The 19,734-nt window shown below is 37.6% G+C and overlaps 1 protein-coding gene across 3 annotated transcripts in view; it reads right to left on the minus strand.

Annotated features, from left to right (window-relative positions):
• The window catches only part of EPS15 (epidermal growth factor receptor pathway substrate 15), a 164,614-nt gene that overhangs the window by 60,741 nt on the left and 84,139 nt on the right, over window positions 1–19,734 (minus strand). For all 3 annotated transcript variants that reach the window (XM_053577352.1, XM_053577353.1, XM_053577354.1), the window contains 2 exons: window positions 17,635–17,720; window positions 4,019–4,091 (listed from right to left, as the gene is read on the minus strand). In XM_053577352.1, the coding sequence (XP_053433327.1) occupies window positions 4,019–4,091; window positions 17,635–17,720 (159 nt within the window). The remainder of the gene's footprint in view (window positions 1–4,018; window positions 4,092–17,634; window positions 17,721–19,734) is intronic.

A 19,734-nucleotide genomic window follows, 5' to 3' on the forward strand; every position in this document is an offset into this window, starting at 1 on the left:
TGGCATTGAGGAGAGTTGAAAGCTTAATACATACTTGAGTATCATCAGCATATGGATGACAGGGGGTACAGAAAAGGAAGGAAAAGAGGTGGAGGGGAACAGAGAGAGAGAGAGAGGCCCACACACAGAGCCTGTCTGCCCATCTGTCCCTGGCAAAGGCAACAGAAGCAAAAGGTCAGAGAGGTAGGAGGATATTTAAGAGAATAAAACCCAAGAAAGCTGTATAATCAACACAGGAAGGATGAAGAGATTTGGCCTTAAGATTATTGCTGGCTTGGGGAGAAAAACCAAAGCACACTAGTATGCATAAACAGCAGAATGAAAGGGTTACTGAAAAGATAGAAGGGGGAAAAATGCTACACAAAACAATAAAAGTAGAGAAAAATAGATTGGTGGCTAACATAGCAGCAACAGTCAAAACGGGTGGCACATTTTCAAATTGGAGAGGTCCTATGTGCCAAATCCTATGCTGACTCTCATAGAAGTTAGAGAAGAAAGAGCTTGAAGATGAAGGGAAGCTAATAGGCAGATGACGGTAGGGTACAGAATAATAAAGCTAATCAGAACATTTACTGACTACTTACCAGCTGCTAATCACTCTGTGAGGTACTTAACCTGCAAGACCTCATTTTATGCTTACGTCAACTCTTAAGGGTTTGGTATTTTTTTTTTTTCGTAGAGACAGAGTCTCACTTTATGGCCCTCGGTAGAGTGCCGTGGCATCATACAGCTCACAGCAACCTCCAACTCCTGGGCTTAAGGGTTTCTCTTGCCTCAGCCTCCCGAGTAGCTGGGACTACAGGCGCCCGCCACAATGCCCGGCTATTTTTTGGTTGCAGTTTGGCCGGGGCCGGGTTTGAACCCACCACCCTTGGTATATGGGGCCGGCGCCTTACCGACTGAGCCACAGGCGCCGCCCGTGTTTGGTATTTTTATTATCCCATGTTATAGAAGAGAAAACTAAAGTGTAAAATGGTTGAATTACTTAAGATCACAAACCTAGGAAGTGACAGAGCCAGAAACTGAATTCGAGTTTGTGTGATATCATATTGTTGCTATAAATCTCTATGTAAAGCTGAAGATAAATATTAGGGTAGATCTCTGAACATTTTTTGACCAGTTAGAAGAAAAATTTTAGTAAGATTGTAGATAAGCAATTTAAGATAGGATAGAATGTTGGTCTACCCTCTCCTCTTACAAAAATAAATAAATAAATAAATAAATAAGTAAGTAAATCCCAAACTATAAGCATTTGAGATAAACTAGCCTTTCATAACTTTCCCCCCATGGAGTTGGATCACTTTGGGCCTAATTTTTCCGTAGAACTTGGCCAACTAACAGTGTACCTCGTTGTATAACTTAACAGTGATCATCTCATGAAATCAAATTTGAAGTTATCTTCAAGAAATAATCTTGAACTGAAAGTTTTCAAGATGGAAAATTCATGGGAATACAGACATGGAAATAAATCTAGAAATTAATCATGTAGCAGATTTTCTACTATAACTGAATTAGGGAGATTACATAAACATAAAACAAACGAAACAAACTCAACCCTTTTGGCTTTGAAGTTTGTTTCTACGCTTGAGATATTAACTCCTCTGAACACTATTTAAGGCTGTATTAATGTAGAGAAAAGCAAGAACACTCAGAAAAGCCAAGTTTGGATTAAGAACTCACTGTCTGACGAGTCTAAATTCCCCTACCTCTCTTTCGCCTGTCTTTGTTTTGGCATTTCTCATTAGCACTTCCATTAGAAAGTAGGGTAAGAAAAAAGCAGTGAAGTACACTTCCTTTGATTCTGTTTTTATTAATAGTTCTAGTAAATTATCTTTTGCCAGGGATATTAGAAAAAAAGTATTGAGATTTGGAGTTACCTACAGATTTTTTAAATTCATTACCAATGGGTTAATCAGAGTTAACTAAAAATAGGTAATGAAATCTACTTATTACAACCTATGGTAAGTTACTTCGTGCTTCAAGAAATTGGAAATAATCACTAAAATGAAGAGTTTTAATTACTTGTAGATTTCCATGAGCCATGTCACCGTTGGTCTAGTGCTTCATTACCCTGGGTAACGCAGAGATACTTACATTTAGGTGGAATAAGGAATGAATCTACTAACCCAAAGCTTTAATTAATCCAGTGTTCTTTTTCAATGTATTTATGTCCAACCTTTGCTCCTTGATCTGCATTAACCATGCTGTAATATGCCTTACTTATACTTAGAGCATCCTATAGCAAAAAAAAAAAAAAAACAACCAACAATTTGGACTTCCTGTGCCAATCACAAGTTTTGGATTTCACAAAGCTTACCATCACCACTGAGTGAAAAGGACCAGCAAATCATGGAGAAATTCTGACTGAAAACAAAACTTGTGTAATTATAAGAAATCAAATATTCAAAATAGTGCTATATTAAAACTGGCTGTTTAAATTCACATCCTCAAAAGACACAGTAGGAAAAACCAACGGGTAGATTGTAAAAACTCCTATAGATTATTTTATCTTCCATTGTTCAACTATTTTCAGCAATAACTGCTTAAAGTTGTGAGTCTTCAGCAATTCTTTTTTTCTTTTTTTTTGAGACAGAGCCTCAAGCTGTCACCCTGGCAACCTCCAACTCCTGGGCTCAAGTGATTCTCCTGCCTCTGCCTCCCAAGTAGCTAGGACTACAGGTGCCTGTCACAATGCCCGGCTATTTTTATTATTATTATTATCATCATTATTATTATTATTTAGTTGCAGCCGGCATTGTTGTTTGGCAGGCCCGGGCTGGATTCGAACCCTCCAGCTCAGGTGTATGTGGGCTGGCGCCTTAGCCACTTGAGCCACAGGTGCCAAGCCTTCAGCAATTCTTAAGAAGCTCAAAAACTGCACAAAGTAATGCAGGAGAGGTAACATACTTCCCCAACCCCACCAATCTCAATGCCACAAAGAAAAATATACTGGTGATAATCTCTTGACTTTTGGATTGCCTGCAGTAAATAAAATAAATGTAACCACCTAACCAGGGAATAAATCCCAACGGAAGTCTCTCCAGTTTCCTCCTCAATCCTTCAGTAAATCATTCTCCCCACCCTAACATAGTCTATCTGACAGACAATCTCTAATGAATGTCCTGCACCAAAATAAAACAAGGGATCTAGTAACTTAGAGCTTTCACCTACTTAAAACTATTAGGACAAGCAAGAAAATCCAACATTAAAAGATGTCCATCTTGGAGCTTTTATGAGCAACTGCTACCAGTGCTTCTGCACCCAATCTCCAGTATGTGCTAGTGCAGCCTTCAGGAAGCAGTGCCCTAAGAACATGGCCACATGCACTGTTTACCTCTCTGAGTAAAATACTGCCTAATTTTCTGTATTTTTAATATCTGAAACTGTGCCCTTTTTGAAAATCATTTCCCAAACAGAAACTGGTTTTATTATCTTTTCTCTTTGTGAAATGAAACTATTTAATGTAGTACTTGGTGAAAATGAATTGAATCTCTTTATGCCAAAGTTTAAGAAACATTGAGTACATCTTAATAAGTTACTCATAAAATGCTATTTTAAATTGTTCTGTATAATCTCCTGCCCTACAAATATTATGGAAAACAGTCCTTTACCATACTGGGTCTCCTAGCTAACGAAATCTCACATGCATGAAAAAGCAATTTGGTTTTTCAGGCTGATGAGATGACGATCTCACTCAATTTCACTGGTGCAATAATATTCACACTGTAAGTCATTCAAATTTACACCTTTAATGACATAATATGCAAGTAAATAGTGTTTGAAAAATACTTCCAAAACTAAAAATCTACACTGAAAAATACTGTTTCCTCATTGCAGTGTAATCTTTGCAGGCCAGAAATCAAAGCAAGAACGATCATTATGCAAAAGACAAACATTTGTATCATGTAACTATTAGGTCCCTTGACCTAATACCACATCAAATATTAAATGAACCTGTACATTTAAAATGAATAGTCCTAAATCAAAACTAGAAGATTGCATTTTATGGTTCACATACCTGAACCTCGCTTGTCCTCTGCTTAATAGTATCTTCTTTCTCCTTAAGGTCTTGTTCCACATTATTCTTTTCCCTAGAAGACCAACAAACAATGCAAGAATATTTGAGAACATCAGCTACAGCTGGTATGGTTATCCATCCTCCTAACCCTGAATCGCTTTTTAAATACATAGTGAAACATTCAATTTTTAAATGAAGGGCAGATTTTTCTACCCTATTTTAATTATTTATTGACTAGAAATCAATATAAGCTCTGTTTGTAAAAAAAAAATTGCCTTCTCACTAAAATGTGATGAAAAGAGAATAGATTAAAAAAGGAAGAGGAGAAAAATAATCAATGAAACACTCAGGTTTCACTGATCTCACTGTTGCTATGGAAATACTGTCCAATGAAAATTTTTGGTCAGGAAAAGGAGGGGTTGCATCAGCTCTGTCCGGTTAACCCTTAAGTGTCATTGTCAAATTAAATGAAAATGGCTAACAGAAACAGTCAACAATATTACGGAAAAAGATATTTACTGAAGTGTTAATTCCCCCTTAAAAAACTGGTGTGTATCAGTTTTAGAATGAAACAACAGAGATCATGGAAAAGATTGTTAAAACACAGGTAATTTGCTCTATCAAATACCACATCTGCTCAAAAAAGATATTTTAGGACCACATATCAAACCCAATTAATCAAATATATACAACAATGAATACTAAGTGAAAAAAGAATCACAAGTAGCATTTATCTCTTCTACTCTTCAAATCAAACATTTTGGGCTCCACTTTTACTTTGAAACATCATATTTAAATTCTTCCTGCTTCAATCACACCTGGGATCCTATGAACGAATCCCAAGCAACCTCAGACCCATAATTTAATGCCCATTTGTACTGAAACCTCTTTCTCTCTCTCTCACACACAGCGCTCCCTTCACTTTCTTTTGTACAAAATTGAGAAAAAAAACCCCATAAAATTGTGCAATACATTTTTGGGGTGTGGGAGGGAAAGGTAAAAGAAAACAACATGGAGAAGGGAGGATAGCATAAGAAGTCCTCCAGACTAAGTATAGCAGTTTCTCCTTTGAGCTTTATGACTATATTTCAGTTTCCATCCCAAACATAACCCAAAATGCAAGCTCAGGCTCCATTTAGTTCTAGCATAAAGGAAAGTGAGAAAATTACACAAAAGCAGACACTTAAGGAACAACTGAATGCTTCATTTATATTTCTCACCTATTTGAGGTGAGATTTTAAATGTAGACAAAAATCAACTATTTTGGATATGCGGGTATAATGTTCTTAAGATTTGTAGAGAAGAAAGCACAGGAATAAAGCTGTTTGTATACTGTCACTTTTGAACACTTGAGATGGCCAAGGAGCTCACTAACCCTTTGTCAGATGGGTCACATTGTGGGTCCTGATGTCATGGAGATTTTAAACAGTCCCTTACCATGCGAATCATTGTTGCAGCCAGTTCCTTCCATACCTCAATCTATTTATTATGCAAAGGCCATCTCCCACCTCCAACCCTTATCTAATTAGGTAAAGTCAAAAAACAGAAAAACACAGGGGAAAAAATCTGAAAATACCAGACAAATCCTGCAAGCTCAATCTTAGAAATTTTTTCTTTTCTCCTTATGTGAGCAGATGAATGTTTTCAGTCTTGCTGCAGCATGTTAGAAGTAAGTCACATGAAAATCTTGTCCCCTCCTCCCACCCCAAATCCTGAGAGGCATTCCACACAAGGTGAACACCAATTCAGCTCCTCATTTCAACAGTAAATAACAAAAATGGAAAACATTATACAGTGTTACAGATCAGCACTGCACACGTTTGTATAGAATTCTTTCTCCTCTGCTGTTAATTGCTGTCACTGACATTGTCTGCTGAGATCAAATGTGCATGCAGGAATATAAAGGCCACAAAGAAAGCAGTGAGCTGATTCAAAGTAGCCAAGACAGAAGAATGGGAGAAGCAAAAAAAGGAAGTGAAACTGGTAAAAATGGAGAATAGTTTACAAAAGACTCTCACCTATAACCAGCAACCACAGTCTATATTTGGGTAAAATGGAGGAGGTTTGAACAGTATAAATTTCTCTTCATAATTTGCAGTATATGGAGGAGTTAGGAGGAGGAGAGAAAGTGCTCCAAACATGTCATGAAGACCATTCTCAACGAAATAAAATACAGGGATCTTTAGGCATTAATTCCTTTTAGTACAAAGAACAATTAAATTCGACTTTCGATGCATGTTTATATAGTAAAATTCTGGTCTCATAGTAATTTCTTTTATTATCAGAACCAAGATAATATAATACCAAGAACCACCATAATATAACTATATAATATAGTTATATTATATTATCTATATTATCTATTAGTTATATTATCTATAACATTGCTGAATAGAAAACATGAAAAATTAAATGTTCAGTTATATCACTTGCTATATAAAAAACATTATTGGGCCCAGTACCCATAGCACAGTGTTTACAGCACCAGCCACATACACTGAGGCTGGTGGGTTTGATCCCGGCCTGGGCCAGCTAAACAACAATGACAACTGCAACAAAAAATAGCCAGGCATTGCAGTGGGCACCTGTAGGGAAGCTGAGGCAAAAAAATCGCTTAAGCTCAAGAGTTTGAGGTTGCTATGAGCTGTAACGCCACAGCACTTTACTGGGGGCAACCTAGTAAGACTCTGTCTAAAAAAAAAAAAAAAAACCATCATGGCCAAAAACCTATCCTATAAATCAGACTGAAAGTCGAATAATTTTCTCACTGACTTAGATTACATTTTCAGAGATGCCAAATTATTATCCTATTGTCTTGCTTAACCTCTATAACTATTTTTCTCACTTTAGGCAAGTAAAAATGTCTAAACATACATTTAGATACACTAAGGAAGCTTGGCCCTATTTCTCACATTTGCTCCTCTTTTGAACAACATGTACATAATAGCTTTCTACATGTGATGAATGCATAATCAATACAAATCATTCTGTTAACACTAGTATTAAAAATTTTTAAACATCATTCTTTTTTCAAGGATCTGTGTCACAATAAAAAGCAGTATTTATACAAAGCTTCCCAAGGAGCCCCCAATATATGCAGAAAAGATAGATGTAAGACGTAATTCTAAAGCAGGTGAGAATTTTGCCCAAACCACACTCTTTCTGGATGTCATGACAGGAAAAGCTAAAGCTATTGCCTTCGCTTTAGTAATAAAAAGGAAAGGAAAAAGAAATTATTCTATTCAGCCTTTATTTTAGACCACCACCCTGGCCCTAGGTACTCCCAAGACATTTACAAATCCTGAGGAATCCACAAGTACCAAAGCTATAAAGAGAGGTCAGGGATAGAGGTCCCTGGTGACAGTTCTAGTTCTGTGGACCTCGTATCTGAACCATCAAGGAAACCAAAGCCCAACTAGGCTTTCAGAAGCCTAAGGCTGATGGCTGCATAAACCTAATGCGAAGTAGTCAAAATCTATTCACAACAGTTAGGCTGAGGAACCTTGAGACCACATAATTCACTTCCATTTTCTCAAGTCCTGTGTAAGGGGAACAGGGAATAAACCACCTGATAATTCCAGTATTATTGTAGAGTCAAGATCAAATCACCTTCAAAGTTCTTTCCAGAAACAGTTTTATGTCTTTTTTCCTAAACATAAGCATCCATTGTTTTAAAACCAGAAAACAATAAAAGCTAAAATTGGAAACTAGAAAGCTGTGAAAACTCATGCTCTATTTTTCAATCCTGAGATTTATAAAGAATATTTTTAGGGCACATTTAACCATAAAAATGCTCATATTAGGCCAGGTGCGGTGGCTCATGCCTGTAATCCTAACACTGTGGGAGGCCGAAGTGGGTGGACTGCTTGAGCTCACAAGTTCAAGATTAGCCTGAGCAAGAGCAAGACCCCATCTCTATTAAAAATTGAAAAACCAAGGCAAGAGGATCACTTGACCCCAAGAGTTCATGTAGGCCATGACCCAATGGCATTCTACCCAGGGCAACAGCTTGAGACTTTATCTGAAATAAAAAAAAAAAAAAAATGCTCATATTATTAAGTAGCTTAACTGTTAACCTCTCTTATAAGCCAATAGAGAAAGGCAGGATAGTCTCACTATCCAGTCTTCAGGAAGACATCTGGGTCTCATGGAGAAGAAGAAAATGAACTGGCCGGGTGTGGCAAGTGGTTCGTGCCTGTAAACTTAGCACTCTGGGAGGCCAAAGCAGGAGGATCCCTTGAACTAAGGAGTTCAAGACCAGCTTGAGGAAGAGCAAGACCTCCTCTCTACTAAAAATAGAAAAAGTAGCCAGGCATTGCAGTGGGCACCTGCAGTCTCAGCTACTAGGGAGGCTGAAGCAGGAGAATTACTTGAAACCCAGAATTTTAAGGTTGCTGTGAGCTAGGCTGATGCCAGGGCACACCAACCTGGGCAAAAGAATGAGACTCAGAAAAGAAAAAAAAAAAAAGGAATAAAAAACTAGATACCTGGATTCTAACCTGGCTTTACTGAAAAACAGTTGTTCTGACTTAACCTTAGAGCCCTTGTCTTATTTTTCATATGCAGATACTAATATCTATACTATTTTAGGATTTGTAAGGCAAAATGTACAAGATGCTATATAACTAAGAAAAATAGCAGGCTTTCAGCCTAAATATTAATATTACCTAGAATTTTAAATAATGTTGATGAAATATGTTTGAATTTCTCTCTCTCTTTTTTTTTTTAGAGACAGAGTCTCACTTTGTTGTCCTTGGTAGAGTGCTGTGGAGTCACACGGCTCACAGCAACCTCCAGTTCGTGGGCTTAGGCGATTCTCTTGGCTCAGCCTCCTGAGTAGCTGAGACTACAGGTGCCCATCACAACGCCCGGCTATTTTTGTTGTTGTTGTTGTCGTTTTCGTTGCAGTTTGGCCAGGGCTGGGTTCAAACCAGCCACCCTCAATATATGGGACTGGCGCCCTACTAAATGAGCCACAGGTGCCACCCATGTTTGAATTTCTTAAAAGGAATTATGGTTTTGGTTTTTTTTTTTTTCGAGACAGAGCCTCAAGCTGTCGCCCTGAGTAGAGTGGCATAGCATCACGGCTCACAGCAACCTCCAATTCCTGGGCTCAAGCGATTCTCCTGCCTCCGCCTCCCAAGTAGCTGGGACTACAGGCGCCCGCCACAACACCCAGCTGTTTTTTGGTTGTAGTCATCATTGTTGTTTGGTGGGCCTGGGCTGGATTCGAACCTGCCAGCTCAGGTGTACGTGGCTGTTGCCTTAGCTGCTTGAGCCACAGGTGCAGAGCCAAGGAATTATGGGTTTTCTAAAAAAGTTAGAATACATTGATCTAATAGTTGCACAATACATAACATGATCACTAAAAATCTCTGCCCCCAAATCTTGTCTAAATATCATTCAGAAAAATCTAATTACTCTCTATGTTTAGAAATTCATTATATGGTTTTTAAAACATAGGATTCAGGGGAAAATAGTCCAGAATTAAAATACTGATTCTATCACAGATGATCTGAAATCACTGTAGTAACAGCTATTTGTTCTGGCTGACCCTCCCTTTCTAGAGTCCAGCAATCCTTCTTTTAGATTATTCTTTTTTTTTTTTTTTGTAGAGACAGAGTTTCACTGTACCGCCCTCGGGTACAGTGCCATGGCGTCACACGGCTCACAGCAACCTCTAACTCTTGGGCTTACGAGATTCTCTTGCCTCAGCCTCCCGAGCAGCTGGGACTACAGGCGCCCGCCACAATGCCCAGCTATTTTTTTGTTGCAGTTTGGCCGGGGCTGGGTTTGAACCCGCCACCCTCGGCATATGGGCCCAGCGCCCTGCTCACTGAGCCACAGGCGCCGCCCTCTTTTAGATTATTCTGCTTTCTCCTTGAAAGACAGAGATCTGATGTCTTTCTACTCATAGAATTCAGTAGAAGATGCCACCTATTAACAGACTCTACCTACCTCTCTGAGCATTGACTGGCTAGGAGTTCATTCCTGATGAAATCTTAACCAATCACAATACCCTACCTCAAATCATAATTAATTCAAGAATAAGCCCATGATCAAAGCCAAGACAATTGGAATCTTTACCTATGCTGCCTTCATTTGGAAATAATTTAAAAAGTACTATTACCAGTATCATATCATCTTCTTCTACTACTAAATTAAAGAAGCTAACATTAAGCATTTACTACATAATTGATATTATGTGATAAATGCTTTACATAGGTTGTCACATTCATTCTTAAGAAAAATCATTCCTGTGAAATTATAAAGATAGGCAAATATGAGTCCGGTGCTGTTGGCAGCTATTGTCCTGCATAAATAATAACAGAATTTTAATACAAAAAAACTAAGGTCTAAAGCATGGAGAGAGAAGTCTTGGCAGAACTTAGACCCTGGCTTCTATTAAAAGTTAATTTTATGTGCTAACTTGGGTAGGCCACAGTATCCTGCTATTTGGTCAAATTCCAGCCCAGATACTGTGGTGAAGGTATTTTTTCTTTTCTTTTCTTTTTTTCAAGACAACGTTTCACTCAGTCGCCTTGGGTACAGTGCCATGGCTTCATAGCTGACAGCAACCTCAAATTCTTGGGCTTGAGCAATCCTCCAGCTTCAGCCTCCCGAGCAGCTGAGACTACAGGCACCCACCACAACACATGGCTTTCTTTTCTATTTTTTAGTAGAGATGGGGTTTCGCTCTGGCTCAGGGTGGTTGAACTCCTGAGCTCAAGCAATCCATAGGCCTCAGCCTCCCAGAGTGCTAGGATTACAGCATGAGCCACTGCACGTGGCCCTGGTGAAGTTATTTCATAGGTGAGATCAAAATTTAAAGCAGTAGATGTGAATAAAGCAGATTATCTTCTATAATGTAAGTGGACCTCATCCAATCAGTTGAAAGCCTTAAGAGAAAAAGACTGAGGTCTCCCAAGGAAGAACAATTCTATCTCCAGACTGCCTCAGTCTTGAGCTGTAACATCAACTCTTTCCTTGGACTTCAAGCTTACCAGTCTGTCCTACAGATTTCAGACTTGCCAGCTCCCACAATCATGGGAGCAAATTCCTTAAAATAAATCTCTCTATATATACATATATACACATCCTAATGGTTCTGTTTCTATAAAGAACCCTAACACTTCCTCTACCTATATCCTTGCTTTCCCAAATTTTATGGAGTCATCAAATTCCCCCTTTTGCCTGAACAACCTCCAGTTAGTTATGTCACAATCTTTTTTAAGCCTCAGTTTTCTTCTCCTCAAAGAGGGATAATAAAACCTGAATCTTATAATTGCAGAAAGTATTTATATCAACACACATAGTTTATAATAGATGCTAAATAAAACTTAAATAACAAACTCTTTATAAGCTCTAGTTTCCCCAACTATAAAAAAGATATCTAATGTACATGTTGTATGTAGAATCATTAAAAGTGAAAGAAAAAATATACAACAGAACCCAATATATCTCTACGCAACTTTAAGACTTACCTACTGACTCAACCAACATACACTGAATCCTATCACATACTTGTCATTGTGCTACACTTTAGGGATGCATAAAACAGTAAGATAAGTGTCTACCATAAAGAAACTCTCAATTCAGTGTATGTGCACCAGGTGCAAGGGGTGGGGTCGGGGTAAAGAGATAATTACAATGTAGTGCACTGGGTGCGACAACAAGTGCTGTAGGAACACAGAGATGGAAACCAGACTCTCCCTGGAGAAGGTCAAAAAAGGCTTCCATGGTATTAGTGAGGGCAAGATGCTCAATTGTGAAATAAGTTGTACAGACAGTAATGATAAATTTATCAAAATAAATTATTCCAGTCAGGAAATGCTCTGTAAAGGAGGTGAGATTTCAGTTGAGCCTTGAAGGAAAGAATATTAAATGATAGGTAAGGAAAAGGCACTTCAGCTGGAAGAGAGAGCTTATACAAGCACAGAAGAAGTCAGCAAAATGGCACTACAAGCAGATTAAGAAGAAAACTTCCCAAATCTGATTAAAGACGTAAATCTACAAATACAAGAAGTTCAATAAACTCCTAGTAAGATAAATCCTTGGACATAAAGGACAGAGGTCAGGAGAGGATTATGAAATCATGATGAAAACACTACAGGCAATTAAAAATATATGTCTTGGGCAGCGCCTGTGGCTCAAGGGGTAAGGCGCTGGCCCCATATGCCAGAGGTGACGAGTTCAAATCCCACCCTGGCCAAAAACTGCAAAAAAAAAAAAAAGAAAAGTGAAAAATATATGTCTTGAGCTCAGGCAAGATATATAGGTATTTGATGAGTATTTTATTATGACTACCTATATTGCTTTTCCTTCTTTAAGTTAAAAAAAAAATCCCACCAATTTTATCTAATTGACAAAATTAAATTACTAATACCAAATACTGAAGGAATCATATAAAAATTTTTTTAAAAATTTCAAAAGGCCGCAAGATCTTCATGCCTTATATTTTCTACTAGAAACAATTTGGCAAACTAAATATGAAAATGGGCTGGGCATGGTAGCTCATGCCTGTAATCCTAGCACTCTGGGGGGTGACGCGGGAGGGTCATTTGAGCTCTGGAGTTGGACCAACCTGAGCAAGAGCAAGACCCCTATCTCTGCCAAAAAAAGAAAAAGTTAACCATGCATGGTGATGAACACACTTATAGTCCTAGCTATTCAGGGAGATTCTGTCTCCAAAAAAAGAAAGAAAGAAAGAAAACAGTGACAACAACAGCATCTCATTTTCTGACCAATAGCAAAGAACATTCTTTACTCAACACTCAAGTTTATATAACTTTCAATGTTTCCATTGGTTTGCAATGCTGAAAACAAAATGTTATTCTAAGAAACATATTCTCATGCTCTGGTTTCTCTTCAGATTATATAAATCTTTTGTCTTTTACTAAGAAACATTCTTTTTTCATTATGCATTTCTGTATTTCCCAAATTTTTACAATGAACATATATTATAAAAATCATAAGAGAGAAAAAATAATATTGTAAAGCACCACATTCATTACACACTCATTATAATTCCATATATATGCTATTTATTTATATGTTTGATCCCTGGACTAAAATTAAGTATCTTCACCTCAAAATCAAAAAAGAAGAAAGTTAATTTTTTCCAGATAACAATTCAGTAAAAGCCACAAACAAAATCTGTTTAAATTTTTTTTCCTGTTTTGTAGTCATACTTGTCACATACTGATACATTAATAAAAGAAAGATTTGAACTATAGTAACTTTGCACAGAAAAAAACTGTTATTCACAATAATAAAAACTAGCATCTACAGTGTAATATCTTGAAGACCTGGTGACAGTGACCGAATGCAACCACTGACAAAAGCAAATTTTAACGGCCATAATTCTAGCATGAGCAGATGAGTCTCGTTACGTTAATGGAGTTGCAGATGAAGGAAGTTTGCCTACACTGTAGATCTCAACTAAAATAAAAGCCTAGGAAGGTATCTTCACAAATGTCAAATCATGTGTAAATGTATTACACATTTATAAAATGTCACTAAAATCTAAAAACAAAATTTTGAAACTTTTATTAATAAAACAGCCACAAAATGTGACATAAATTCTTTTTAAGTTGGGAGCTGTCATTCACTATACAAGATAGCCACTGTTACAACTTAACATTATGGTTACTAAAAGTTATCAAAATCTTAGTTGACCAAAATGGAACAAATTTTATAAATGTTTATGATGGCAAGAACATTCTATCTATGATGCTCTAATTCCTATTAAAACTCATTGTAGAGGGCAGCGCCTGTGGCTCAGTGAGCAGGGCGCCGGCCCCATATGCCGAGGGTGGCGGGTTCAAACCCAGCCCCGGCCAAACTGCAACAAAAAAATAGCCAGGTGTTGTGGCGGGCGCCTGTAGTCCCAGCTACTCGGGAGGCTGAGGCAAGAGAATCTCGTAAGCCCAAGAGTTAGAGGTTGCTGTGAGCCGTGTGACGCCACAGCACTCTACGGAGGGCGGTACAGTGAAACTCTGTCTCTACAAAAAAAAATAAATAAAATAAAACTCATTGTAGAAACATTTTATACATTAAACAAGTACTACTGAAGTCAAGTCAAGCAAGTCCTACAATTCTTACAGACGTAAGAAGCTCAGAAGATAAGTATTTGCAAACGTAGCTACTATAACATTTTTTATACATAAAGTATAAGGCAAGCAAAAATATTTATGGACCATTTGAAAATAAAAGTCTAAATACCATTATAAAGTCAGTAACCAATGTTTCCTTCTCCTATTTTGAAATAAAGCAAAAAATTTCAATTTTGTTTTCTTTTAGGGGAGTGAAGAACAGAACCTCACTCTGTTTCCCAGGCTGGACTGCTGTGGCATCAGCCTAGTTCACAGCAACCTCCAATGCCTGGATTCAAATGCTCCTCCTGCCTCAGCCTCTCAAGTAGCTGGGACTACAAGCATGCATCACCATACCCAGATATTTTTTTCTATTTTCACTAGAGACAGGATCTCGCTCTTGCTCAAGCTGGTCGGGAACTCCTGAAAACAATCCTCTAGCCCTAGCATCTCAGAGTGCTAGGATTACAGGCATGAGCCATGGAGCCTGACCTTTTAAAAATTTTAATGAGAGTCAGAGTGTATTACAAAAAGAATGCAGAACTTATTAAAACCTGGGTTGATGCCAACACCATTTCTGACTTGATGTATGAGTTTGGATTTAATTTTTTTCCCCATGAGTAGGAAGAAATTAGCCTGTACAATCTCCAAGGACGTTTTGTTTGGCTTTTCTCCCTAGGATTCCAATATTAGAGGTTTTATGGAATATGAAAAGACCAATTTTGAACAGAAAGTAAGAATTTAGTAGAATCTACGATAAGGCAGATATGCTCAAAACTAAAAAATGACATTTAAAAACCTTCCCACACTAAATTTACAGAATTTCAAATCTTACTATTGAAAGAGATAGACAGACAATACTATGGATGATCACCAATATTACTATAATTTAAAAACTATATTGCCTGCAATGGACATTTCCTCACAGTTTTCATTCAGGGATACTCCCTCTTCTAAGCAGTCTTAGAAGCAAATTACCCCTAACCTTACTCCTAGGACAGTATTGCTGACAAATCAATAACCTTTGCAACCTTGGCCACTGAATGATTCAGGGGTGGGCCTGGTCCAGTCAAACTGAATCTCAGGATTTTCTCAGGACTGCCAAAAGAGAGGCACTTTCTACCAAACTTGAACTTAGAAGTACATAAAGCTAGATGTGCTATTGCCCTCTTGCCAACATAAAGGGAATGCCTATCTGACAATGGAATCAAGCCAGTGGAAATAGAAACAAAAAATGGAGTGAGCAAGAGAAATGATTACATCATTTCTTAAAGCTATGCTTTAATTCATTCCTATCTCTAAAATGTTTTAATTTCACAAGTCAATAAATTTACTCTCACTTAAGTTAGTTTGAGTTGAGTTTTTTCTTAAAATTTTAATGAAACTTGGTGCCCATAGCACAGTGGTTACGGCGTCAGCCACATACACCAAAGCTGGTAGGTTTGAACCCAGCCCAGGCTAGCTAAATAACAATGACAACTGCAACAAAAAAATAGCCGGATGTTGTGGTGGGCACCTGTAGTCCCAGCTATTTGGGAGGCTGAGGCAAGAGAATCACTTAAGCCCAAGAGTTGGAGGTTGCTGTGAGCTGTGACATCACAGTACTCTACTGAGGGTGGCATAGTGAGACTCAGTCTCAAAAAAATAAATAAATAAATCTTAACAACTAAGTTTCTGAACAGTAATCTCAATGTCGTCTCACAGTTGAGGTAAGATCATTGCCAAGTTCTTGTCACATATGCCAGATAAGTCATTTAATCTCTTTATGCCTCAATACCATCAATAAAATAAATCACCTATTATGTGCCTAAAACTGTTGTGAAGGTCAGATGCAGGAAGGGCAGCAAACACAGTGTGGCTCATGCCTGTAATCCTACACCTTTGGGAAACTAAGGCAGGAGAACTGCTTGAAGCCAGGAGTTCAAGACCAGACTGAGCAATATGGAGAGAACCTGTCTGTACAAAAATTTAAAAATTAGGGCAGCGCCTGTGGCTCAGTTGGTAAGGCACCAGCCCCATATACCGAGGGTGGCGGGTTCAAACCCGGCCCCGGCTGAACTGCAACCAAAAAAAATAGCCGGGCGTTGTGGTGGGCGCCTGTAGTCCCAGCTACTCGGGAGGCTGAGGCAAGAGAATCACTTAAGCCCAGGAGTTGGAAGTTGCTATGAGCTGTGTGACGCCACAGCACTCTTACCAAGGGCCATAAAGTGAGACTCTGTCTCTACAAAAAAAAAAAATTTAAAAATTAGCGAACTATGGTGGCACACACTTGTAAAAACCCCAACTACCTGGAAGGCTAAGGCAGAGGATCACTTAAGCGCAGGAGCCTGAAGTTGCAGTGAGCTATGATGATGCCACTGAACTCTGCCCTGGGCAAAAGAGTGAGACCCTGCCTCAAAAAAAAAAAAGTTTTAGTGGTGGGCAGGAGGTAGTATTAATACCAAGCAGTATTTAAATCTATATGTAAATTACGGTTCTGTAGATGGAAAAATAATCTCACAACTTAAATAGCAATTTAAAGAAAGTCATTTTTACAATCAGTGTGGCCATAAAGTTTATAGTGAGCAGGGAATTAAGGAAATATCAATAATCCCTACTGTACTCAGATTCAAATCTAATTGTATTTGAGTCTATACAGTATTTACATATAAGAAAGAAGATTCAACTCAGAATCAAGCAGTCCTGAGATCAGGTGTTGACTCTATTGCTATCAAGTTTGTACGCCTTTGGACAAAATAATCCTCATATGCTTTAACTTCCTTACCTATAAAATAGGAACACCACCACCTATCTCAACTGACAAGGTTTTTCTGTTGCTCAAATAGATTATGAAAGCTCTTGCATGTCTGCATTTAACAATCCTTCCGTCAAATGCATTTTATAAAAATGTTTCCCTACTATGTTATCTAAACATCTAAGGTTGCTGGGCAGCGCCCGTAACTCAGCAGGTAGGGTGCTGGCCACATACACCCACGCTGGTGGGTTCAAACCCGGCCCAGGCCAGCTAAACAACGACAACTGCAACAAAAAAATAGCCGGGCGTTGTGGCGAGTGCCTGCAGTCCCAGCTACTTGGGAGGCTGAGGCAAGAGAATCGCTTAAGCCCAAGAGTTGGAGGTTGCTGTGAGCTGTGATGTCACAGCACCCTACCAAGGGCAACATAGTGAGACTCTGTCTCCAAATAAATAAATAAATAAATATCTAAGGTTGGAGAAAAACTATTTTTCATTCATTCTAAGATACACATCTTTTTTCACATATTTCACAATCTGAAATCAAACAGTACCTTACAGTTAATGGCATGTCAGTGTTTACCTGACAATGATCTTTCTTTTTTCAATCGTACAGAAGAAAATAGCACATCCTATAATTAAAGGTTGCCTTATACTTGATGGAATCAAATACAGTGACTCCATTCAAATAGAACTACCATACTTAACCAAATAAAGTAGCATTTACCAAAATATACATTACAAACAGAAGGATGTATGTGTGTATGAGGCTTTAGTTTCACTTTACATACCTCTGTAAATCAACTATCTCATTGTTAAGGGTATCTAGCTCCTTAATAGCAGAGAAATCTGCAACAGGACTTGATCCTACGATGTTCTAAAAACAAAAAGTTCATAATTATACATTATTACTATAAAATTACGTAATATAAAGCATGGCATTAAAAAATGTTAAACCCCAACATAAACACAAGGTACTGCGTAGTTTACCGTACTGTTGCTTTTAATTACAAAAACCGTATCAAATACAATATAATTATATACTTAGTTATAGAACAAGACATTTTCCTTGAATTCTCTAAAAGTTGTTATTCTTTAATACGCACTCCCATCCCCACATCTGTTCCCCATGTCTTTGTCACTTGATCCTGGCCTGTTCAGAAACATTCAGTAAAACAAGTATCAGATATATAAATTAATTTCTCCACTTAAGTATAAATTTGGGCAAATGGATGGTGATTTATTGGCATTTATATCACTGTGGCACAGAATAAGTACACCAATTTTTGTTGCATTTCAGAATTATAATGGTGGGTGATTTTATTCATTTAACAAATATTTACTTTTGTTAAATATTTTTAGTATCTAATCTAAAGCCAACTGCTTGGGCATATTCCATAATAAATATTAGTATCACCATATATAAAACTGTCTTCATATGACATTCTTTACATGATTACCTTTCAATAATGAAGGTACCAAAACTGGCCTCAGAATGGTACCTGCAGTTAGAAATTCTAGTTTAGTTTATTCTAGGCCCTGCTATTTCAGAAGCTGTATGACCTCTACCGCCTGTGAAATAGGAAAATAATCTCTGCCTTGCCCACTTTATAAATTAAATGAGATGATGCTATGTGAAGTCACTCTACAAGCTTTATGGTATTTTATAAATGTAAGCTATTGTTATGATTAACTCCTCAAGAGAATATGCTCGTAAAAGATGTGGCCTTCAGGCAGGGTGCGGTGGCTCACGCCTGTAATCCTAGCACTCTTGGGAGGCTGAGGCACGTGTATTAATATTTATGTTGTTGTAAGATTAATGTTTATCACTAACAGAAGAACCCTAAAAACTCACAATATCCCATCTCCTAATATTTGTATACTCATTTAAAATTCACTAAGCACTGCAGGTGGTGCCTGTGGCTCAGTGAGTGGGGTGCTGGCCCCATATGCTGAGGGTGGTGAGTTCAAACCCAACCCCAGCCAAATTGCAACAATAAAAAAAAAAAAATTCACTAAGCACTTTCAAATCCATTAGTTAATTCTCAAAACTAATCTGAAAAGTGGATGTGGGTAAGGCAGATATTATTATTAACCCCATTTTAGAGCTGAGAAAACAAGTGAAACTATTACTCTAAAAGTAAATTTGATAAACAGGTATATCAATAACATTTGTCAAATAATTTATTCTATACTTCCTTATTCCATACTTTACTTTTAGGACTTAGATGTTTTGTTTTGACTATCAATACCAAAACTCAACCATGAGGATTCGATTAATGCTAATCTGAATTTTATATTAATTACAGATATTTGTCAAGTATACCTCAAATGCCCTACAAGTACTATGCTCCACTGACTGATATAGACTCCTATCGATGCTAAATTAATTTAGAAAATTTAAAGTGAATTTCTGCATGTGACAGTTATTACTAGAATTTTAACTTTGTCTAAATTCGACCTATGAGCTAAGCCTGGCCAGACAGACAGGTGAACAAAATGAAAAATTAACATTGGTCTCACTTTCATCACCAAGAGTAACTTACATCACGTAAATGCTACTGAGAAATTTGCTTTCAGAGGTGCAAGTATACCAAGAAACTCATGATTTCCACACCTCTTTTACCATTCTAATTTAAAACATGACTCACATCTGATAGACTTTTGCCATTAAAAATACCAAATAAGAAGACAGTGGCACAAATTGTTTAACCTTGAACAAGTAAGAAGGTGATACCCCAGATAACTCTAAAATGGTATGTAGTGAGGAAGCATGGAAATAGTACGGCTCATATTACATGAAGTATATGAAGGGCATACAAAGAAAAATGTAACATCTCCCCTTCTTTCAAAATATTTTCTCTTACCCTATTCTGTGCATAAAAATTCCA

This window comes from Nycticebus coucang, chromosome 22 (assembly GCF_027406575.1).
Source record: "Nycticebus coucang isolate mNycCou1 chromosome 22, mNycCou1.pri, whole genome shotgun sequence".
Taxonomy (NCBI): domain Eukaryota; kingdom Metazoa; phylum Chordata; class Mammalia; order Primates; family Lorisidae; genus Nycticebus; species Nycticebus coucang.